The sequence below is a fragment of the Dipteris shenzhenensis genome, chromosome 14, assembly GCF_047967505.1.
Source record: "Dipteris shenzhenensis isolate YYH24624 ecotype China chromosome 14, Dip_SZ_1.0, whole genome shotgun sequence".
Lineage (NCBI taxonomy): Eukaryota > Viridiplantae > Streptophyta > Polypodiopsida > Gleicheniales > Dipteridaceae > Dipteris > Dipteris shenzhenensis.
The window spans coordinates 12,920,502-12,946,147 of record NC_141609.1 but is presented as its reverse complement, the minus strand read 5'-3'; the positions used below and the strand labels follow the sequence as shown (position 1 = coordinate 12,946,147).

Sequence of the window (25,646 nt, the reverse complement as noted above, 5' to 3'; positions counted from 1 at the left end):
TGCTTTTTTTTTTTTTTTTTTGGTCGTCTTTCTTGGCTTTGTCCCCCATTTCTCTTGGATCCCTAGGGCTAACTGCCCTAACTGGACTAAGTGTCCTGACTGACCTAGGTGGTACATAAACTAACTGTACCAATAGTCCTAACTGATATAACTAGGCCTACAAGGCACATACCAAGGAATAAGTGGCACCTATGGCTAGCCCATAGAATAGCCTACAAACCCCCCTCCATGGTATGGGCTGAAGCATCCTGGACATGGCTAAGGATACCTAAATATCTAATGTCATGATTGCACATGTTCATCTTGTAGGGATATAGCAACCTATAACTGTACAAAGTACAATAGATCAAGTTACAAAAGGTGCCAAGTTTAAAGCTTGCCGAAAAGCCTCAAACTTAGATCGAGGTAGAGCCTTCGTAAATAGATTTGCCAAGTAGTCTTCAGTGTGGGAACATAAGACAACTGAATATCACCTATTGATAATCGCTCTCTGACATAGTGATAGTGAACCTTAATGTGCTTTGTGCGAGCATGGAAAACAGGATTCCGTGCAACAACCAAAGCACTCAGACTATCGGTGAAGATGACGGTACGACCAGTTTGACATGCATAAAGATCTGCAAGTAGCCTCCGAAGCCAAACACACTCCACTGGAGATGTAAAGGCTGCTCTGTACTCAACTTCACAGCTAGAAGTAGCAACTGTACCCGAAGCCAAACACACTCCACTGGAGTTGTAAAGGCTGCTCTGTACTCAGCTTCACAGCTACAAGTAGCAACTGTACTAGCAACTGTACTCTGCTTCTTGCTGAACCAAGAAACACATGAAGTACCAAGGATGAAACAGTTGCCACTATGTGACACAGGAGTGTAACAACTAGCCCAATCACTATCAGTGAATCCATGCATGACAAGTGAAGTATCAACTCCATAAAGAAAGCCTAAACGCTGAGTGCCTTTGAGATATCTAAAAACACGTTTCACGGCGTGCTAATGGTGCATAGATGGATTGTGCATATATCTGCTCAACTGTAAGACAAATTACTGTAGATCAGGTCTCGTATGGCATAAGTAAATCAAACAACCAACTGCCTGCTAATAGAGAGTGACATCACATGTACCGCTACCATCCTCAGAAGAGAAGTGAAAACTAGGCTCTAATGATGTGGATAATGGCTTACAATCCTTAAACTGAAAACACTGCAAAAGCTATCCAATGTACTTGGATCGTGACATCAAAATGCCCCACTCACTGCTAGCAAATTGGATGCCTAGATAGTAGTGCAAAAGACTAAGATCAGACATAGCAAATGTCTTCTACAAATCAAGCTTAAAATCTGCAATTTGCTGAGCATGTGTCCGAGTCACAAGCATGTCATCCACATAAAGGACTAGAATCAGCAAATCTGTTCCACACTTGCGGATGTAAAGGGTAGCCTCTGTAGGGCTGTTCTGAAAAGCCAAGTGTGAGAAAATGAGTAATAACAAGCCCGAGGTGCCTACTTCAATCCATAGAGGGTTTTTTTCAAGTGCCATACCTTGCTTTCAGAACCTTCAACCTCAAAGCCAGGAGGTTGGGAAACATAGACCTCTACCTGCAAATGCCCATGAAGGAAAGCTGTCTTCATATCAAGCTAATGGACCTCCCAATGAAAGTGGGCAGCAAAGGCAATAACAATGCGAATAGTAGTAGTCTGGAAAGTCTCCTCAAAGTCAACGCCTTGTTGCTAAGCATAGCCCTTAGCAACAAGACGGGCTTTGTAACGGTCCACTGAACCATCAGCTTTCCGTTTAATTTTATAAACCCGCTTAGTTCCAAAGGCATGCTTACCAGGAGACAAATCACACAACTCCCAAGTGTTATTCTGATGGATAGAATCCAATTCAGCTTGCATAGCCTTCAACCAACAATCATTCTGAAAGGCATCTTGATGACATAATGGCTCTTCATTGCATGCTGTAGCAACCAAGGCGTAATCAACAAAACTAGCATGCTCTTTCCGAACAGCTGCTCTAGTACTGGCGAAGGAGTATCTTGTTTGCTAGAGCCAACAGGGGACCTTTTTGGGCTCCTAGATTTCAGCTCTTTCCTGGTCAAGAGCCTTGTGCAAATGGTCTTGATCAATGAGAGGCATATCAGGCTGAATATGTGGCTGCAAATAACCAACCGATGGAGGAGGTACAACCTCAGATGGAACATCATCCTGAGCATCGGATGGAAACAAAGGCATCAAGTTGTCAAAAATATATGGTGCACTGAAATCAAGGTAGCTATGCAGCAGCAGCTTCCAGAAGAGGTTTCTGACGACAGAAATGCTTGGAGAAGCCCTGAATGCTCACACGTGTGGAACGAATCTACGAAATGAACCGACCAGCAGGAAAACGGGCTGCCAAACAGCTCCCAATGGCTCCTGGAGGACTCCGGGTGGCTGGAAATGGCTAGAGGATGGATCCCTGACCCACAGTGATACCACAATTGGCTAGGGCAAGCAATGGAAGCTCAAAAATGGAGGTGAGAAGGATGAAAACGAGATGCTATAATAGATTGCTACAAAAATTGAGAGTGGAGGCTCAAGAGAGCCAACATAACAAAACCCTAGGGCTAACTTCCCTAACTGGACTAAGTATCCTAACTGACATAGGTGGTACATATACTAACTGTACCAATAGTCCTAACTGACTATAACTACGCCTACAAGGCACATACCAAGGAATAACTGGCACCTATAGATAGCCCATAGAATGGCCTACAAGTGGTAGATAAACCAGAAGTGGCAGAAGTGGCTGCGGTGGGAGCAAGTGCCTATGATGGTCTAATCTCCGATCCAGATACAATTCCCCAAAAGTTCCTGGACACCAACAGGTGTCATACCAAGTATGACCACATCGGATAATTGGTGCCATCAAGCTTGTCTTCAGCAACAAGCATCCCAAAAGATTCATGGTTTGGCATTGCAAATGAAAATCCCCAAAAAGCAACAATGCAAAGAGCTAGCTGCCCAGTATCTGACTACTTGCTGCAAATATCAGACAAAAATGACAGCAAATGTTGCAAGTGTCAATGCCAAGATGGCTGCTCAAACTCTGAGCAAAATGCACAAGCTGCTCCCAAAATGGCCTGCAAGTCCAATCAAAGGACCCCCCTACAAGTAGCTGTCCTACAAATGACCAGCCCAAGTAAAAAGTGCAAATGTCTGCAAATCTGTCCGATGCAAATCTGAAATTTAGCTGTCTCAAGCAAAGAATGTTGCAAATATCAGCAAATCTAGCAAAAGCCCCAAATTTGGAGATTGCAATTATGCCAAAAAGAGGGAAAATTGTTAAAAGCCTCAAAATAAGCTATAATTTTGCAAGTGTGACCAAATCTGCTGCAATTTCTTGCCAATGTCACTGAAAAAGCCCCAATTTCATATCAAAGGAGCCAAATGTCACTCCTAATTTAGGCATGTGAAAAAATAGCCTGCAAATCTGAAAATATCCCGCGATCTACAAGCAATAGATCCAAAATCCCAACGTCAAAGTTGAAATGGAATCAAAATAGGGCAAATATAGGAAGAACTACGTCAAGAGGGAGCAAATCCCAGCAAAATGGTGCTAGAGCAGGTTGGAGCAGCTAGAGGAAGGCCCAAATGATTGAAAAGAGTCCAAATCTGAGTTAAAAACCTCAAAAAGCAGCCCAAAAATGCTTGAAATCAACTTTTGACAGGTCGTACGGATTCCTAGCAGCGTCGCGCATGTGTCCGTACAGACGTCCATACAACTGTATGGACAAAAAAATTTCGGCTGAAATGGTGTGGGACATGGTTGTTTGTATGCGAGGGCTCAGAAATTTTGAAAAACGTCGAAATCAGACCTCAATAAGTCAAAAAATAGCCACTAGACTGTTTTTATGCTCCAAAACAAGTTTCTGGCGACAAAATGAGGCATCCATGGGAAAGATTACCATCTGACACTGTGGTGTTAGCACTTAGCCTTGGTATGGCCTTGTAGGCTAGTCTTAGGAGTCAACCTTTAGGATGACTTCATTGGTCAACCACATGGTTGACTTCGGGGCCATATAGTCACCCCTTTGTACTTTCTCATTATCCTTTTGCAAGTACCCACGTTTGCTTCAGCTTGTTGTTTGCTCCCTTGCATTCCACACTGTTTTCATCGCTTCCCGCACCCAACAGTGGTATGTCTATGCAAGTTAGCTCCAAGCAAGTATGAAATAGGAGCATAGTGTCTCTAAGCTTGCTACACATCCTAGTCTAGACAAGTCATATGCAATCACTACCTACAAAGATCCAAGAACTTAATTCCAGGGTGCTGCCTTGACCTTGCTGCTAGTCCGAATAGGCAAAAGAATACACTACAGCTAAGGCTACCTAATGTGAACACTCTCCAATAAACCTCCAATGTTCACATATACATAAACACACACACACACACACACACATATATATATATAGAGAGAGAGAGAGATGTATTAACATTTGCGGAAGGCTTCACTAAGGCCCTTGCTGAAAGCTAAAGTGCTAAACCAGTGAACAAAATAGCAAAGTAGTAAAATAGCATCAGGTGCTCAAAGTTAATGCTCCGAGGACACGTATAGGCTCCATGTATCCAGGCATCCTGGTGGCTCTCTGGTGGGATGTAAGGAGCTCTGGTATCTGTGTCTATCAAGTTATCTCTTGGGGTGGCGGATGGTGTGATCTCCTCGATCTCTGTATCCGATGGGCTACATCAAGGGTGGTGTCTCGTCTATGGCTATCTCCTCTCAGGAGAGCTGAGATAAATCGAACATCGATTGTGTGTGCTCTAGTGACTCTCTGTGCCACATGTGGAATGTGTGCCTCTCGTCTGGCAGCATCGTGGAAGTAGCTATCATTCCTAATCCGTTATGTATGATCAGACTTAGGATTCAGCACGGGTGATGATGCTTGTTTCAGTAGCTCCACCCTTACTGTGATTTGTATCAGGTTTCCTTTCAATCTCATAGACCCATCGGTCTTCCGAAGACTCTAATAAAATTTCTTTCTTTCTTTTTGCCCTCATCTCATCTAGCTCCTCTTCCTCAACCTTCTCAGGAGCTGGCTCAAATGCATAGAAGTCTGTGACACGTGTCTGTGCTCACTCGATCACGGTGACCTATGGCATCGCCCCCTGCTGCTCTCTGGTCTATCGCATCAATATATCTCTGTGTCATCACATCTCGATCAAATAGATCCCAATACAAACCTAGTCAAAAAAATGGATCAGTCGTCTAAGCTGACCAAAGCCATGTCCCTCGTGAACGAGGCCGTGATACCATCCCCGCATCTCATAATAAACTAGGCACACACATAGAAAGTGCTCCTCTGTCTCGACCTCCCCCATCGTGCATAGTCTGCAGATCCTCTGCTCTCTAGTATGCCTGCGGCTCTCCCTAGCTCAATCCTCTGCTGATGCGATGGCAATCCTCAGTGCATGTGAGACTCTCCAATCCTCGAGATACTGAGGTCTGATGACGAGACCATACTCCGAGACCCTCAGGAAGTGGTCATGGTAGAATTGGATCTTGGTAGGGAACTCTTGGCCTCCCTCCCAAGCCCGAGACGTATGAAGCTGGAGGCCCAACCATATGATACGGTTGATGTCATCTCGTGGGATCAGCTCACCCTTTTAGTACAGCATGGATGCACCACCAGGAAGTATGTCCATCTAAATGCGGTGGCTATCAAACCATGTGGATACCCGTGCGTACCATGCTGTATCAACATAGCTCTCTGCCAGTATCTCCATGTATGCTCCAGATCTCTGTTTTTGTTGAGTCAAGGTACTCAGCCTGGATAGTCCTCCAAAATGAATGAAATAAACTATTGTGTGTTTTGTAAACACCTCTGGTCACCATATGATGTAGGCCATGTGTATGTGTTTTTGCTCCATGGTACCTCCTGCAGACATTGTGTGCATGTACATGCACGGGAGATAACTATTGGAAGGTCTTTTGTATCCCTTTTGTTTACTTCACTCCCTTGGGAACCCCTTGCTAGCATGAGAACCTAGCCATAGATTTATCCTTGACCACCATGAGATGGCATGAGAAACTATGAGACTAGATGTATCCTTGACATAGCTTGAGGCATTACCTTGAGGGGGGGTATGATGGGATATCTCAAGGTGTATGCCCTAGGCACACCTTGGTTTCTATGTGTGTGTGCTAGAGGCACAGTTAGGTGTCCATAAGCACTGTTAGGTGGTGGTAGAAGCCACATAGGATGATTGAGAGAATCTAGGAGCAGATTGAGGAGATGATTGTGGAGCTCAGAGGTCATCAGTGATGTCAGTGATCATGTAAGAGGTGCCTACTTAAGGACCTCACCTTTCTTCATTCCATAAGCAAGAATTCTCAGTTTGTGTTCACTCCTTGCTTTCCTTTCAGTTTTCCAACAACGCCTACCTCCTCTATGGGATCCTTGGAAGCTTTCAGAAAACTTCAAGCAAATCGTAAATTGCAATTGGTAAGTCACCTCAGAGAAAGTGCAAGGAGAATCCAACAAATTGATGCAACCATACCCGTGGATTGGGTTGATACAAATGACAGGCCTATTTCTTGCTCTACTTGCATGGAGGCTTTCACGCATTCCATTTCAGGCCATAGCACTATGACGATCAGACAATGATGAATTGATCTTTGATGTTCAATCAGGGGCAAGCTGTAGATCTACACATGATATTCTGTTGGTAGTTTCTTTTCAGTCTGTCAACATCATAGGTTATGTGGAGCAATGGCCGATTCACAATGGCACCTAGATCTAGATCCGCTTCTTCTCTCTTTGGGCTCATGGAGGATTTGAGGAATTCCAATAAAGTGTTCACAGTGGGACCCTGGAGAGTGGGAGTGGATTGATGAAGGGCACCAAGAGAAGAGCATTCCCTTCTTTTACACAATCAGTAATGCCAGGAGATTTCAGCCCAACTATAGAGGCTAGAGATCCTCCACAATTCCTCATTGGGAAATTTTCAGGTTTTTGTGGATTTGCACAAAGTTTTTTGGAGGAGACTCTCAAAATCCCTTGGAAATAGAAAAATCGCTCTTCTTTTGGCTTTCTATTCATGGAGACTGGAGTGATTGCACTGAACCTATGGCGGTCCAAGTTCGGGGCAGACTCTACTTGTTCTCATTGCCTTTCTGCTGTGGAGTCTATCAGCATTGCTTATGGGATTGCAAACAGGAAAGGGTCGTATGGAAAGATATTGCCAAGATTTTCAATACAATTGCTCATTTCCCGTTCATTATGCCTTGGGGCTCCGTGGCTTGGCTCTCTTTTGGGGCCTCAACCCGTTCATAAAAGGCATGACTCTTCTTGGGATCTCTTGATTCGATGACATATAGTTGAGTTGTGCTCTCTAGATGATGTTCCCTTTTCACAATTCAAGCCTGTGCATGCTTTTGTGGATTCCTCTTGGGAGATACTGGCAAGCATATCCGGAGAGCCAGATGCACCGAGGCCTTGGATGGATCCCTGGTCCACCCTTCTCACACAATAGCCATTATTTGGACACATACTATACATATGCTAATGGCCATTTGGGAGAGCATGCAGGGGACTTCACGGGCAGCCTCTGCCAAGAGGGTTATTTTCCTTAGGGAATGGAGGGACTCCCCCTTTTTCTCGAAGTCCACAACATGGTTAAGATGGCACTTTCAGCCTCAACCTTCATTTCTCTCTTATTCACTCTGAGGAGCTGTTTATAATCCCCTTTTAGGAAGTTCATTTTTACGCTTGCATGATGTATTTCTGCCTTTAGCTTGCTCTCAATGGTTTTTTTCATCCTTAATGGAAGTCCTTTTCTTGCCCCCCCCCCCCCCCCCCCCCCCCGGGAAAAAAAAGGGCCACAATGGGGCTCATCTACGGCTCATAAAAAGAATGATGGAGAAAAAATAGAAGCTGAAGTGAGTTGATGCTGACAACTTGAGATGAACAAAGGATTTCTGTGTGGTCAGGTGGGATATGGTACATTCTTCCTTGTATCTAACAGGGTCTTGTATTGCATCCAGCAAAGGGACAAGAGATAGATGGAGAGGTGCATAGGAAATCGAGGACAATGACCGTGTTTTGGCTGGGGGGGGAGGAGGAGGAGGGGGGGAGGGATTGTTTGATCATGTTTGAAAGCACCAAATACTTTTCAAACGTTGGAAACTTATCCTCTCACATAAAAGACTACATAACCATAATTGGGTCCGTACGCATATGGTTGGCTGAACCATACACCAGTGTCACCAGAAATGTTTCTAGATTTTGCCAAACGAAACACCTAGAAACGGGTTTAAATTTTGTAGTTTTTATAAATTATATAGCAAACATAAATAATTATCTCCAAATTCTCTCTCTTTGTGTGAAAAGAGATCCCAAATACACACATACACACTAAGCACTCTCAAAAGAGTCAAAAAAAGTAACAGTCTGGCACCAGGGCATTTCGCCCAATGCATTGGCGTTTTGCCTGTTTCGGCGAATTCGCCTAGAAACATCTCGCCTGGGCCAAACGCGTTTTCTGGTTACAATGCCATACCCGTATGAAATAATTATTATGTATGCGTATGGTACGGCCAATCATACTTGGCTTCTTTTGGGGGGGGGAAAACTGCTGGAAAGGTCACCTCCCCATCTATAAGTCCCCATATGGGGAGAGCGTGGGGGAGGGAGATCTAGGGCAGGATTTGCCCAAGAGAAAAGAAAGAGAGGGGGCTGCTACATGGGCAGCACCTCACAACAAAGAAGAGAGAGATCATGTACCTGGAGGCATCAAAGTGGCTGCAACAGATGTTGCCTTTGTGCAGGAGAGATAGCAGGGGCAGCATGCCTTGGACCTGCCCTGGCAAGAGGATTCTGATGAGCAGCAAGATGGCAGGGTATCCCAGGGTACGGAAGCTTCTATGGTGAGCCACGTGGCAGTGGGTATGGGCAGGAAAACGACCTGGAGCAGGCCCTGTATGTGGCGCAACCTGGCTAGGGTTACCAGCATCCTGGTCAGCCAGAAAGGAGGGCCGGTTGGGCTGGTAAGAGCCACCCAACCAGGCCCAGGTTGGGGCAGATCTAGGGGCTGGGCCCCTGCATGGAAATGAGGGCTCATGCCCTAGTTTTGTGGGTCAACAAGCCCTTGTTTTGAGCGCCAGAGAAGGGTCACATTATATAGGCCAGAGGGGGCCAGCAGGTCGGCCATTTTTTGCCTGCTGGGTCGGTTGGTTGGCCAGCCCTCTGGGCCTATAAAAGGGAGGGCCTTGTGCCCTCATATATCATCACCTGGAGCAGCCAGAAGTCAGCAGATTGGAGCAGCAGGAAGACCTACCTTGGGCCTATCTTCTGAAGGTGAAGGAGGTACATCATAGACTACAGACAAAGCTGAGAAAGGGATGCCCACCTAGGCTGGCTTCCGGACAGCAAGGTGAAAGGAATCTGGACGGAGAGTCTACATACGCTCGAGGTGGAGCATGCAGGCTCAAGTCTAGAAAGAAAGATAGATATATTAAAGAAAGAAAGAAAGAAAGATATATTAACGTCCACGGGAGACCTCGCGGGCCTATGGGACAAGGGGCACACAAAAGCGAACTCATACAAGCCTCAATGGGCTGAAGCAAAGGGTACACTAGGACCCTTGCTGAGTACTAATCTATGCTAACAGAATCATAATCATAAACATAATCATAATCATATCATATCAATCAATCTATCCAGGCGCTGGGACAAAATCGAGGCCTGGTACAGTGATGGCTCTCTTGTGGGCTGCGAAAATATCTCGTATCTGCATCTATCGAGCTGTCTCGAGCTGTGGCGGGGGGCGTGGTCTCCTCGCTCTCTGGACTCTCTCGGCTATGTCTAGAGTGATCCCTCATCTCTGTCGATCTCCTCTGAGGAAAGCTGTGATAAGTCGGACCTCAATAGAGTGTACTCCGGGGGCTGTCTGTCGCACATGTGGCCTCTGCGTCCCTCTCTCGGTGGTACTGTGACGGCTGCTCATATAAACTGCTCTCATATCGGCTAGCTCCTCTTCCTCCACTCCACTGTGTCCGGAGGCTGACTCAAATGTATAGAAGTCTGTGACGTGCCGCTGTGCCCGGTCACCCTCTATGTCCTGTAGTGGTCTGACTAACCCATGCTGCTCTCTAATCTGTCGTAGAAGCGCCTCCCTGTGTCGCCGCATCTCCATCAGATAGAGTCCGATACAGACCTGGTCATGGAAATGGATCAGCCGTGACAAAGGACCGAAGCCACTCCCCTCTAGGTAGAGATAGTGGTAGCATCCTCAAATCTCATAGCAGGTTGGGAAACACAAAGGAAATGCTCCTCTGTCTCAACCGCCCCCAACGTACATAGCGTGCAGATCCGCTGCTCTCTAAGTATACCCGCTCCTCTCCCTGCCTCAATCCTCAGCTGATGGGATGAAACCCGCATCTGACCAATGGAAATCCTCAGTGCATGAGATACTCCTCTATCCTTGAGATACTGGGGTCTGATAATGAATCCCTCCTCTGATACTCGCAGGAAGTGGTCGCGATAGAACTGGGTCTTGGTGGGGAGTTCCTAGTCCTTCCCCCAAGTCCGGGATGTGTGAAGCTAGAGGAGGTCTAACCGTATAATGCGGTTGATCTCATCTTGCGGGATCAACTCAGGAGATGCATCCATGTTGTACTGAAAGGAGGGAAGCCTATCCATCTGGATATCGTGCCTAGCAAGCCATGTAGATATGTGTGCATACCATGTGTCTACCCCGCTCTCTACGAGTCGTCTGGATGACTCTAGGGCCAATCTCAGAAGTCTCCAATGGGGTAAGTCCTACACCCTCTGGATGAAAGTCACTGTCTGAAAGATGGCATCAACCTGGAGAGGTGTCATGGCGAACTCTGCCTGTACTATCTCATGTGGAATTGAGGGCTTACATCGGATCATCCTGGATCCCATCGTCACCCATAGCCGCTCGAAGCTCCTCCAATCTGTCCTCGAAAGATCGCACCCCCAAAAAGGTGTTGCATACATGACAGTCGGTTGCATTAGTGTGTCGAAAAGCCAGCCCTTCGTTGGTGGATCTTGGAAGTGCGCTTGGAAACACTGCCGCTCTAGTCTAGCCAAAGCACTACGCCCTTGTGTGAGTCGTGCCTGGGCTGCATGTTTCATCGTGAAGATGGGTCCTGTGAAGACTGCTCCTAGATATGTGTATGACTGCACTATCTCCACTGGTTCACCACAATAGGTGAAAGTGAGTCGGTTAGTCACTGCTCGTGAGGTGTTGAAGATCATAACCTTAGTTTTCTCAAGGTTGACCGTCAGATCTCTCCCTCTGCAAAACACCTCTAAGGCCTCCAGATCTCTCTGTAGGTGTTGAAGATATCCGGCAGATAGTAGAAGTAATTGGTAAGATCAAAGGACCATGCTCTGGTGGGACTTTGGATCTCTCTCTCTCTTTTGTATTGTGTCCATAGCTTTGGACGGAATATATATTCTTTTGGTAGCTTCTATATCTGTGGCTGGATCATTGTCTATTGAAGAGTCTACACATCTATGTGATCCACATTAAGTAAAGAAGTATGTGATTCCACCCCACCACACACATTGTGTGCTCCTGGGCTATTCTATCAGTCTTCCACTGTGTGTATCCTCTTTGGTCGGTTTCTAACAAAAACGGGGTTTCCATACCTTTATGAAAAGTTTTTTTTTAACAGTTTCTTGACTTTAAAATTAATACAAGTTTAAGTTGGAAGTTTGAAGTTGAAAGTTTTGTAGCTCTGTCAATTAAATGTCTACAATTAAATGTGTACCATGTATATTTTCCTGTTTTTTGCCCCCTAAAATTAGGGTCACGTAAAATTACGCTGATCCATACTCCAATCATACTTCCGTACCCGTATGCAGTATGCGATGGTAACGTATGGAAAAAACCATGTTCATAACAATAAACACTGTTAAAAGCAGCTCTTCCTCACAATTATACACAGCAACAGCACGTGGTGCATACAGCATAAGGATTCTCAAGATTTGCATTACAAAAGCATGTCTCCATTTAAGACGATGGTTAGTGAATAGGACAAGGCTACTATCAAAGATCACACACTACGTTGTGCACTAGAATCCTAACTCACATTCATGAATGGGGCCATACCCTTGCCATCTTTCCTTTTCCATGCCGATCTCCTTCGTAAAACCCTGAAAACAGAACCACAATGCATCTGTCATTACACAAGTACACCTTCTTGCAAACTCATATAAACATAGCCAAAATAATAATGCAATAAGAAAATAGCACAAGAAAAAGAAACCAAAATACAACATCCAATCTACTTTCAATAAGTTGAAGTGAATGATCCTTTTACAAACGTCTACTCCAATAGAAGCTCAATCCGATCCTTCGTTTCATGCTCCTCTCCCAGACCTACATGTGGATATTGAATCTATGTGACATTACTACCTTCCCTTTCTCCCCTTCTTTCTCCCCTCCCTCTTTCTTCTCAAGTTGACTACTTATGGACAGGTTATATTCCAGCACTTTGTGCCACCTTGAGTTGGGCAACGTACCCTCATTAAGCCCTTCACCCAAGCCTCCTACCTTTGAATTCTCACTCTGTGTATCAAAACATTTCTTCATTTGCCTGCAAATTCTTGACATCTTTGTCAAGTAAATGGGTCCGCTTGGACGCTTTGTGTGGACAGCAAACTCTCATTAAAGTTGTCCAAGACTAAAGTAGTGGTTTTCAACAGTTCTTATGCATGCTTAATCGTTTCTCTTTTTTAAGGAAATTGTTACACGCTACCTATCTTAGTGTGCATTTTAAGGGCCCTTAGCATGCGTTCTGCCACGAGAAAACAATTGGGAAAGGGGGATGGAGCATAATCACATCAAAATGTTTTTCTTTGTGAAAGAAACATTTCAAAACATACCTTTCACAAAGAAACATTTGCAGATTAGTGAGATAAGGATTTATGGGTTTTTCAAAACCTTGGTGATTTGGATTCGTGTGCCACCGAGCTGCTACGTTACTACGTCGATTCATTGCTGGTTCATATGCTATCAATTCGCATGTCCAGACTACTACCCGATACAGCTGCATGGCGTGATGCAGCAATGAGTAAGATTTGAGTCTCTGAAGAACAATCAACAGACGCTCCCTCACAGCCCTAAGCCACATGCTTCAGTAGTACAGTACGTTCTTCATCGAACGCTGCATGCTAGTACATTTCAGTTGTCACTGGCAATTGACGCTGCTTGTCTTGATGCCCCCTACGCTTGCTTTCACTACACTCACACTGAGCGCTCGGGCTTGATAGTGAATGGTGGTTGCAGGCAGAAGGCTCTATTCTCTAGTATTGGCCCTTGGATTAGCTCCCCCATGCAGCACACAGTACGATTCTCTAGAGTCCAGTCCACACTCCTGCACAGTGCAAAGCTTAGAATCTGCCTATACCCTGCTGGATTTCATAAAACTATCCTGCTGAATTTGTTTATCAGGTATGTACAGTGATGTCTATATTATTGATAGTTTCAAGTTACAGCTTTGGCTCTACAATCTAGAGTCTAGTCAGGTGGATATATTTCCTCTTTTCTGGTTCATTATGCACAGCTTTCCAGCCTTTTCTCTTCTCTATTGTGAATAATTGGAGAACTGTATGCACAGATGACAGGTCAAAGCTTTAGCCTTCTATGCTCTATTTCTAATTCACAACTTCACAAGTTAAAAAAATGGGCCGTATAAAAGATCCCGTTTGGCAACAAGCGGATGTGGAGGAATCATATGGCACATCTTGGACAAAGAAGTGGAAGTGCTTTTGTGGAAGTGCAGTTCATGTAAGGACACATTTGCTTTGCATCTCCGAGAGAGACGTGAATGGTTGTGTAGGAGATGTCATGAATGACGTTCTTGGTTTGGGAGGCATTCCACATTCATCATCAAAGAGACAAAGGCTTGAAGCTCCCCGTGCTACTTTAGTACATGGATCTCCTCCCAGCAGTCCCAGTATGAATCTTCCATTGATTGCTACATGCAGACCACCACCTGTGCTTTCGTTGTCGTCATCCAATGCCATCCTACACAGGGTGTACCTACCTGTGGTGCCTCTAGTACAGATGTACATGCAGCCCCATTGAAAGCGCCAAGGTGGACAAGCAGAGCACCACCTAGGATAGGATCTCTACGGGCTGGTTGGGCTGGCAGCTTTACCAAAACATGCTCACAAGGCATGTCGCAAGTTCTCCTACGAGTGTGACCTTCCCTTTAATATGGCTCGTTTTCTTGCATTTTTGGAGTTTGTGCAAGCAGTGGGAGATGCAGGACTCTCATTCAAGCCTCTATGTTCAAAGAGATTGTGACTCAAGACCTACATGCAGAAAGGTTTCAGGTAGAGAGCCTATTAAGGCAACATGGACTAGATAGAGGAGGTCCTCTCATTAATATCCCTATGTCATGTTGTGTTGGCACCGTGTTTCCCAGGTCCATTGATGCATTTAATAACTCTCATAGAGGTGATTATGTTTATACTCATATTGAAAATGTAGTGCAAGTCATCACTGACAATGCTAGTAACTGTCAACGCATGGGTGCACTAATAGAGGGTAAGCATAGTCACATCTTTTGGACATCTTGTGCTGCCATTAGTTTGGATCTCCTTATTGAGGACATAGGCAAGGTTTCATGGGTAGCCATAGTAGTGGATAAGGCATGAACTTTAGTGACCTTTTTCCAAAAGCATAGAGCCCCCTTACTTTTTTCAGTCCGAAGAGCAAATGAGAGATTTTGAAGCAATCTAAAACTCACTTTGCCTATCTTTTCATTATCTTGGCATGCTTCCTAAAACTGAAGACCAATTTGCAAGGCAAGGTGGTGAGTGAGGAGTGGATCGGATGGGATAAGTCCAAGAAGGGCAGGCATTTGAGAGCATTACCTTTGATGGAGACTTTTGGCATGTGGCAAAGTAAGCCGTTCACAATGTAAAACCCCTCTTTATTACCCTTTGCCTCACCGACAAAGAGGGTTGCACTTTAGGATTGGTGTATAAGTTCATGTAGAAGGTTGGAGAGGCAATGAAAGTCTGCACTTGGTTGCTTGGAGAAAAGTAACTTCAAGATTTAGATTTTGAATGCTTGAATGCCTTTTTTCCTTTCCAATTCAAATTTGTAATAGCTAAGACTTTCTTTTACTTGGTATTTGACATTTGTTATGGCAGGCTACAAGAGATGATGGACATATGGGAGTTTAGATGGAAATGCATTGGCTCGCATATTTTGCTATGGAAGCAGGGCCAAAGTGATGATACAAGTTGTCACAAGGATGGACGGAGTTTATCAATACAAGAGCTTCAGCCTCCATGGAGTTCTATTGCCTCACATTTGGTTTGCTCTCTCTAGAAGATTTGGTACAGCTCATGCATGCATCCGTGAGGCTAAGTTGAGGCCGATTTCGTGGTGGTAGAAGTATGGCAAGAGCACTCTGGCCTTGATGCAGCTTACCATTAGAGTCCTCTCAAAGGACTGCTCATCGAGTGCATGCGAGAGGATTTAGAGTGTATTCTCCCTTGTACACTCCAAGAAATGGAACAGAAATATCCACTACTCAACTTGAGAGGTAATTATCAAAATTAAAGTAAGACTGTACTGGTATAGAAATTTGAAATTTGGAAATTTGTGTTGAAGCATGACTCCTAAAATCTATGGGATGTTTTAGATTTAAGTCTTTTATTTTTGTGTTGTAGGCTTAAGTACAGCCATGCAAACTTGCAGCTACTTTGGCAAATGAAGGTCCATTAGAGTGAACCCAGATAAAATACGTGAGAGGTATCTGAGGAGGATCGCAGACATGAGGATGATGATATGTATGTCTTTCTCACTGAGGAGTAAGAATTGTTCTTGCATGCCACATGATCACAAACCCGTGGGGCATGGGCGATGAGGAGCTACAGGAGGAGAGAGGGGATATGGTACTTGTCTTCACTATTGTTGACAATTGTTTGTTGAATGATAAATCTAATGATTAATGGCTCGCTCCTATTCGTTTATGGTTTGTACACTATTGTTGACAATTGTCTGTTGATTCCTGAATGATAAATCTGATCACTCGCTCATTAGCATTCATATACGTGTCGAGAGGCCACACTCTATGTATACGTGTTGCTTAGGTAGCAAGCATGACCCAAACTCCTAGGACTATATACATGATCTCTTCTCACATTTTGCCATGGGTAACTACCCCATCCCTTATAGCCATTCGCACATGCCCGTCAGAGAAGTAGGTGCCATTAGATCGTATCGTACCTTCTGATACCTTTCACCTTTGCAGATCTATGCTCATTGTCAACTAGCGCTTAACGTTTATTGTCAAATCATTGATAGCTCGGGCCATTGTCATTTGACCCCTCAGGCTCTATGTCATCACAATGTAAATATCCTAAGTCAAAGTACAGTTGACCATTTATCTGATCATAATTAAAGAGTTTTCATATGTGTTAATTATGGTCAAAGAGTTCTTTTGATGGTCAAAGAATTGACTATGGTCAAAGATACTTGACTCTGGTCAAGTAAGCCTGACTTTGGTCGGGGAGACTTGGTTTATTACCAAGAGGGTTAACTACGGTTAACCAGAGAACCACAGAGCTGACTATGGTCAGAGAGTGTTGACTTCGGTCAACAAGACTTGGCATGCGTCAAGAGGATTAACCACGGTTAACCAAGATGTGCCATTTTCGGTTGAAGAGTTGTGCCAAGTTCAGTTGGAGAGACTTGATTATAATTAAGGCCCCTCGACCCTTGGTCAAAGCCCCTATTATAATCAAGAGTGTTGACTCCGGTCAACCAGAGAATAAATATATTTATATATATTTGTTATATGCGCACATGTGTTCAGTGGGCGTCCCCAGCGTGACTAGAATTAGTCCACAATGTGTTATTTGGATGCAAAGCGCTAACAATTAATGGGTGCCCTGGTGGTGCGCTTTAATTAATTGTTGCAGGTAGTAGGAAGGGTTATTTTTCCTAAGCACTACGGAGCCTAACAAGCATCTAGGATGCGGTTCGCGTGACCAAGTGCTTTGAAGACTCCAGAGTTACCCTTAGTGGCATGTAATAGGACTTAGTCTAGATTTTAGACAAGTGGCATGTTGCCAATTTGAAATGAGCTTGAAGCTCTTGTAATATTGATTCACGTTGGATTTTGTATCAGACAACTCCACACTGAACACTTTGTAACAGATTCTCTCTTCAAGAAATAAAATACCTTTGGGGGGGTTCAACCCAACATGTTGTCCTGGGTACTAGTGCATCTCTAGAGAGAGGAAGTGAGGAAGAGCTTCTGAAAGAGTAAATTGAGCGCAAGAGCTTCTAAAAGAGTAAATTGAGCGCAAGAGTTTGTAAGAGTAACCTGAGCGCAGGATTTTGACGTTGGCGTGTGAAGAAGGTTACATTGGTATTTGAGCGTGGTTCAACCTCTTTTCAAAGAGGTGACGATTCTAGATCATAGAAGGAATTGGCTCGTTAATTGCTGAGTGCAATAGCAATTTGTAGAGAAGGCGTAAAACAACATGACACCTTGAGCTCTACATACGAGCATAAGGTTTCAGCAATTGGTGAAGGTGCTCAAGGTTTTGGCGCTATTTTGGTGGGAGTTTACCTTGGTTTCCACCTGGCGCACGGGCTCGGAGATTGCATCTATGGAAGACTCCAAAGAGCTTACAATTGACGGAAGCCCACGCACGAAGGCATCATAGAAGCATCAATGACCAACGACGTCTTCACGTGAGCTATGACCATCGACGCAAGGCAGCATCACAGAAGGTCTCTGGAAGACGTTGACACGACGCCCGACCCAACAGAGATAGTAGACGAATTCCATACGCAAATACACGTCAGATGGAACCTTTGCGAGATCATTGTGCCAAGCGAAATCGTCCGAAGGCATCATAGAAGCATCGATGACCAACGATGTCTTCATGTGAGCTATGACCATCGACGCAGGGCAGCATCACAGAAGGTCTCTGGAAGACATTGACACGACGCCCGACCCAGCAAAGATAGTAGACGAATTCCATACGCAAATACACGTCAGATGGAAGCTTTGCGAGATCATTGTGCCAAGCGAAATCATCCGAGCGTTTAGAATTATGTTGATCTACGCAGGGTTGCAGGCGATGGCGTGACGGGATTTGCACGGGAACCTGAGTTTTCTCTGACGTGGTCTGAATGACACGTGGCGTTGATGTGGTCTGATTGACACGTGACTGACGTGGCAGGTATGCACAAAGATGATGTGGCCACACGTGGCAGCCAGATCAGATGCTGATGTGGCACTGACACATGGCAGACAAGTGGCTGATGTGGCAAACTTTAGGTTACGCTAACCTAACCTTGGTTAGTGGACTGGTTAGAGGTCCAGTTAGTTGACCCAACCAGACCAGTCTGGTCACTGTAACCAGACTGTGACCAGTCCAGTTAGTCTAGTTGCAGACTAACCAAACCAGAACCAGTCAGTCTGGTTAGTGTAACCAGCTAGTTACCCATCCAGTTACTGTCTTCAAAAAAAAAAAAAAAAGGACAGTTGCAGAGACAGTTCTGGCCATCAATTTTCACCTATCTGTCAGACCTTTACTGTCAGAAAAGCAGCAGAAGAGCAGAGAAATCAGAGATTTCCAGAAAAGAGAAAATGCATGCCTTTGTGCACTGGAAAGATGAATCAGATGCATTCTGAGTGCTTTTTGCAGTAGCCAGAAAAGGGGCAATACAATTGTTGATGCTTTGGCAACTTTGTGGGTTTATGCTTTGATCTGACAGCCCAATTACTGGCACAAGTTGTGAATGCAAGACACCTCTTGTTGAGGTACTTTCTTTCTGAAAAGCAAAGGCTGAGTGCATCAGTTGCTTACACAGTGTGTGTGAGAGAGTTGCAGATCTCAGACAAGTTGTAGAGATGGCTTCACAGCAGCAAGCCCAATCATCCCATGAGGGAATGGCAGAGTCTAACCAGGTACAGCAGGCTGAAGCATAAACAAAGAGAATGCCTACAGAGAGTTGATTACTCAGTTGGGAGAGGCAACAAGCAATTCCTTGTTTCGCAAAATGGTACAACCTCTTTTTGAGGGAAAGCCAGAAAAGCCTCCCCTCCCTCTGGAGCAGATCAGGAAGAAGTGGTGGAGAGCAAAAAGAGGAAAAGTGCATGTCCTCTTCGCAAGAAGAAGAAGGCGAAGCATCATCACAGTTCATCTAGTTCGTCTTCATCTTCTAGCTCTACCTCTTCATCCTCGACATCACCTCCTTCTTCAGGATCTTCAGAGTCAAAGAAGAAAAAGAAAAAGAAGAAGTCCAGTAGGAAGACACAGACTAAAGAATTCAAGGACGGTGGGAAGTCAATAAGATTTGCCATTAGCCACGAGTTGTGTTCAAGTAATTGGACACTCGCAAAGCTTCTCATCTTGGGAGCTGCTGCTGCTCCCAGCTCCTCCTACTGCCCTCCCCTCGACTCCCCTCCTTGCTGCCTCCTCCCTCCCCTCCCTCCCTCCCTACCTGCTGTCCCTTCCCTTCCCCCTTCCTCCCCTCCCCTTCCCCCCCACGCTGCTGCTGCGCTACCCCCCCCCCCCCGCACTGCTGCTGCATTACCCCCACGCTGCTGCCTATGCTGCCCCCCACCTGCTGCTGCCTACGCTGCCCCCCCCCGCTGCTCCTCCCACGCCCCCCCCCGCGCTGCTGCTTGCACCTCCCCCCCGCCCCCCCCCTTCCCTCTCCTTCTCTCCTCCCCTCCCTCTCTCCTCATCACTCCTCCCCCTCTCCTCTTGCTATCCCTTTCCCTTCTCTCCCTTGCTGCCCTCCCTCTCCCCCCTTCCAGCTCCCCCCTTCTTCAACCTCCCATCCTCCTTCAACCTACCCCCTTCTTCTGACTTGCTCTCTCTCCTCTCTCCCTCCTTCCTTCACCCTCTCCCTTCAGGTGTACCCCCGTTTTTTGGGGGTCCCCTGGGCATCAGAAAGCGGACGGAGTTTTTTTGTGTGTTTGAGTCGGCCTTCCCCACCTCAATTGATGAATGGGTACCCATTCAGTCAATCCGTTACCGCACACACCGGTCGCGAGAACCGTCACATTTTCAAAAGGCGAGCTGCAGCAGTTGCAAAAGGACTTGGAGCATGAGTGTTCCACGACTCTTTTCGCACGCATCTTTGGTTCACACCCCTCCAGATCACAGGCTAGAGATTTTGGATGCTTGCGGCACTTCCCCGGGAGCTCGCCCCCCACCTTAAGGATGTTCGTTTGTTGGGACGAGGTTTCTTTCAGATGTGCCTAGAATCCCCGAACGTCACGAGAGACTTGCTACAAGCTGGGTTTCTATTTCTAAGCTACAAGAGAATTTTTTTGTTTCCCTTTCAGCTGGGCTTTGACCCAGTTGAAGAGAACAAGCAGGGAGTTTCTGTTTTCATCAGGTTCCCTGGTCTCCCCTCAGTTTATCACCAGCTTCTTTCAGTTATTGGCGAGAGGTTTGGTGTGGTAGCAGAGATCCCCCCTCTTCCTGGCGAGCCCTCTTTGGCTGTTGAGGCGGTCAGGATGGATGGAGTACCCAAGGTTAGCGTCATTGTCAAGGACCCTAATATTTCAGATGACCACATCATGCTACAAAGACCCGATGGGTCATTCTTCCACCAGAGATTTGAGGTTGCAGGTCGGCAGGACCAGTGCAAGATTCGTATATCCTCAGGGCACTTCGCCAGAGATTGCCCAAAGAAGAAAAAGAGGCCCAGAAAGCAATCAGCTCGTACTAGCTTACGACAAAGAGCAGGAGCAAGACCTACCGCTCCACAGGCACCGCCTCAGACACAGACTCCCTCTCCTCCTAGGGTTGCTCGAGTCCCTCCTACACCCCGCACCACCTCTGGCCCACAGTGGGTTAGGCCCTCTACTTCAGATCATACTTCCACCGCTTTGGAGGCATCCCCCTTGGAGCCTCAGGAGCCTAACGCCTTGGAGCCTAGTGTTCAAGAGCCTTCTTCCACTCTACCCCAAGATCAGGCTGTACCTCCCTCAATAGCCCAGGTTGTTGGCACCTCGTCCGCAGCAGTTCTTGATCAAGACCCAATACAGGTGCCTCCTTCCATGGATAGAGGGAAGGGGGTCTTACATTCTCTCCCTGCTTCGGTAGGAATCCTTCGGACCCCCTCCCCAGGACTAGCTCAACGGAACTCCTTTTCCACTCTTGAGGACCTCTCTGACCTCCTAGATGATGATTTTGTACCTTCCACTTTCGGAGAGCTAGTTATCGGGATCCCTATTGAGAGATCTTTCTCTCTCTCACCTGTGGACTTTCCTGCCCTTGGACCTCGTGTGTATGGCAGGAGATCAACTTCGGTGGAGGGTTCTTTTTCCGCCACCAGGTCGGGTAAGGTATTCCAACCCGCTTCCTCCCACCGATGAGGATAGCCAGTTGGAAAATACAGGGATTGGGCGGCATCCCTCATCGCCGTCGCAGACAGTTGATCAGGAATCAACTCCATCCAAGTGTGCCAAGTGGTTCCTTAGACATTCTTTTTCTTCAGGAATACAAATTGGATGCCAGAGATTGCTCCAAGTCAGGTAAGCTGTTTTCAGACCGAACTTCTTGGCTTCCTGCCTTGGGAACCAGAGGAGGTACATGCATATCAGTTTCAGATTTTATTCTCCCTCTAGTCATTGGACACGGTACCATCACCCCCCTCCAGGGCTCAATCGATTTTACTTTTGATTGACGGACGTAAGGTTGGTTTTCTCAACCGAACAACAGAGGGGACCGTGTTCTTTTTTGGAAAGAGTTGCTCTCATGGGCTGACATTGCAGATTCATGGATTATTGGGGGTGACTTCAACATGGTTGAGGCACCATCCGATAAGCAAGGGGGCAAAGGACAAAGAGCAAAGGAACTACAAGATTGGCTACACCAAGAACCTCTCCAATGACAATGAACCTCACACTATGGTAGCTTGGAAGAGGAGGAGGAAAAGGACAAGATATGCCATCAAAGGGGGGGTATTTCCCCACATCTTCAAATTAGGAATATTTTTGTGTGTGTGGTCAATAAGGGTTCTCTACCTTGGGATGTCCCCCTAAAATGATTGTTAATCTTATGTGTTACCTTGTTGGATCTAAGGGTATTCCCATGCATAGTCATTGTCTATCTCCCAATTGTAAACCAACAAATCAAAGTCAGAGTGAGATCATGTTGGGATGAGGATGCCCAAATGAGTCTACTGTTGATGCAACTAGAGTGAGTACCAGGTTGTGGATCATGCATATTGCCACTAGAGGTGGGCAAGCCAAGAAGTTTCCCATGGACTACTGCTAGGGTTGAGGTCATCAATTTGTGGGGGGGAATGAAGAAATTGATATAATGGGATCTAGAGTCCTAAGGTCTAAGGTTGTGAGTGTGTGAACATATGGTGTGCTTGGATAGGTGTCAGTAGGTGTGATTGAGTGAATCTAGGTGTGTGGTGTGTGATTGAGAGAATCATGGAACTGATTGAGAGATTTGAGGATCTAGGCGCTCTACTGAGCTCACATGTGATGTCACTATTGGATATAAATGGAGCCTATATATTGGGATTGTCTCTCTTGAATAAACTCTCTCTTTTGCCTCACTTGCTGAATCCTTTTTGCAATTCCAACATGATCTATTGGGAGAAGGTCTTAATAACTTCAAACTCTTTCTCAAGCAGCAATCTTATAAGTTGTCCATTAAGGATTTCTCCTTCAAGGACTCACAATGTTTTAGGTATCCTCGTACAACAACTCAATGCCTTGAAAGCTCCTCCTGATAATGATGATAAGAGGGTTGCACTTCTTAATAGTCTCAAAGACGATCCTAGCTATGCAGATATTCTTGGTGTCATTCGAGTTGCTCGTGTGATGAAAATTGAAGAAATGGTTGCTATTTTAATGGAAAATGATCGTCATTGCAACACATTCATCACTCCAGAATTAGGAGCAATGTGCAACAAAAGTAAGAGTAGCTCCAGTAAACATTGGTATTCATTCCCTCGAGAGAGCAGCTTGGGATGCCTTCTTGTTCAGGTTCAGTGGCAGAGATGTTTGGTCAGATAATGCATTTCATATTCAGTCTCAGTCACTTTTGTTTTCGTGGTCGAACTATGGGGTGTAGATGCCTATCCATGCTCGAATTGACAAATTCTATGTGGATGACTGGGCTCTTGATAGAAGGGGGACAGTTTGCGTTGCACCTGGTGTTTCCACCTCCGACTATTTTCTGGTAGTTTTATCTATCTAAGAGCCCCATCTGAGAGGACAGTCTCACAGTATCAGGATCCCCGATGCCTTATACACATATGAGACTCTCACAGAGGCAGTCTTGGAGATCTAGGTTTCTCACTTGCAGGGGGGGTAGCCGATCCTTCACACGTGGCCACAGCACTTGCCAGTATCAGCAACTTTTATCACTCTGTCGCTAGTGCTCGGCGGCGAGGTGAGGTACTCAGGCGGGATATTGGTATCCGCCGACAATTGGCAGCCTTGCAGAGGGAGGAGTAGAGATGACCATCAGATGCTTGGATACAAGAGCGCCCTGCTACAGCAAGGGCTCACTTGCAGACATTGCTTGATCAAAGAGCAGAGTATGCCTTTCATGCACCTTTCATGCACGGAGTCCTTTTGGATACAGATGGAAGGGAGAGTCAATAAACACTTTTTCTCTACACTTGGTCCTAGACATAGTAGAGAGAGTGTCAGGCAGCTTATTGACTTTGACGGCGTTTTGCAATCTCATCCAGATACCGTCATGCACTTAGCGACAAATTTTATGCCTCCCTTCTTTCTGCAGATCCTGACACACAGGCCAGAGATGTGGCCAGAGATGTAGTTTGGCAGAGTTTACCTGTGTTGGTCACACCAGAGATGATATGCTCACTTGATGCACGCTTTACCAACACAGAGTTCAGGACTCCTCTCTCCACCCTTCAGAAGGGCAAGTGCACTAGTTCCGATGGTCTTACTCCATCTTTTTTTACAGCCTTTTGGGATATGATAGGTGATCATATTACTTCAGCCCTGCAGGGCATTTGGGACTCAGGTGAGATGCTTGACTCACTAACCGAGGGACTCATACACCTTATCCCGAAAGGTGGCAACATGAATTTTGTATCCCATTGGAGACCCATCACTCTTTTGGGCACTCTATACAAAATCCTTGCCAAGGCGATCAGCATCCAATTGCAGCCCCTTCTTCCGAACCTCATCCATGATACTCAGACAGGCTTTGTGCATGGCAAGAGCATATTTGATAATATCTTTTCCTTTTGGGAAGCCACAGAGTGGGCTATGCCAAGCAGGCAGAGGCTGGCAGTTCTTGTAGGATCAATTAGGAGAGAGAGAGTGCAGGTAGCTAAAGAAGCGATGAGTTAACCGTCACGTCAAATCTTGGATTAACCAAAAACAAAGGAGTACAAGGTACAAGTACCTAGACCTAGGACTAAGTGTCCTAGGTGTCACATAGGACTAAATGTCCTAGGTGGCCTAAAAGACACTAATACTATAAGTGTCTTTATTTACGCCTACAAGGCACATACCATGGCCTATAGGGCATCACTAGAACCACCAGAGGATGGCCTACAAACCCCCCTCCATGGGATGGGCTGAAGTACTCTGGAAACGTCTCAGAATACTCATGGTGGCACATGTTCATCCAAAAGAATATAGCCACCTATGAATGTACAAGAGATGTCAGATCATGTAACAAAGGGAACCAAGTGTAAAGCCTGTCGAAAGACTTCGAACTTGGGAAGAGGAAGTGCCTTTGTAAACATATCTGCTATGTTGTCCTCTGTGGGAAGATAGGACAACTCTATGTCTCCTGCTGACAACCGCTCCCGAACATAATGATAATGAACTTCAATATGCTTGGTACGTGCATGAAACATTGGGTTACGCGCAATGGCCAAAGCACTCTGGCTGTCAGTGTAGACAATAGTGGAGGATGTATGGCGAATACCAAGATCTGTAAGTAATTGTCGAAGCCAAACACACTCTACTGTAGCGGTGAAAGCTGCCCTGTACTCAGCCTCACAGCTAGTGTGGCAACTGTTGGTTGCTTCTTGCTGAGCCAAGAGATACATGAATTGCCAAGCAAAAAACAATTGCCAGTATGTGACACTCTGGTGTCGGAACATCTTGCCCAGTCACTATCCGTGTAAGCATGCATGGTAAGTGAACCCTGATCACCATAGAAAAGGGCTAAATCCTGAGTGCCTCTGACATATCTGAAGACTCTCTTCACTGCCTGCCAATGCTGTGAACTGGGCATGTGCATGAATCTGCTGAGCTGAGATACTGCATACTGCAAGTCAGGTCTGGTGTGACATAAATAAATAAGGCATCCAACAGCTTGCTGATAAAGAGTGATATCACATGCTGGGCTCCCATCATGAGCTGAGAATTTGAAGCCAAGGTCCACTGGAGTAGAGATTGGCTTGCAATCCTCAAACTGAAAACGATCAAGGAGCTGTCCAATATACTTGGACTGAGACATCATGATACCCCCCTCAACATGAGCAAACTGAATGCCCAAATAATAATGAAGCTGTCCCATGTCTGACATGTCAAAAATCTGCTGCAAATCAGCCTTGAAAGCTGCAATTTGCTGAGTATCTGGGCCCGTGATGAGCTTATCATCCACATATAAAATCAGCACT

The 25,646-nt window shown here is 45.7% G+C and overlaps 1 protein-coding gene across 2 annotated transcripts in view; it reads right to left on the bottom strand.

Annotated features, from left to right (window-relative positions):
- HAG1 (histone acetyltransferase of the GNAT family 1) overlaps positions 1 to 25,646 on the bottom strand; it is a 92,513-nt gene that overhangs the window by 19,813 nt on the left and 47,054 nt on the right. For both annotated transcript variants that reach the window (XM_087385058.1, XM_087385057.1), the window contains exon 6: positions 12,120 to 12,163. In XM_087385058.1, the coding sequence (XP_087241184.1) occupies positions 12,120 to 12,163 (44 nt within the window). The remainder of the gene's footprint in view (positions 1 to 12,119; positions 12,164 to 25,646) is intronic.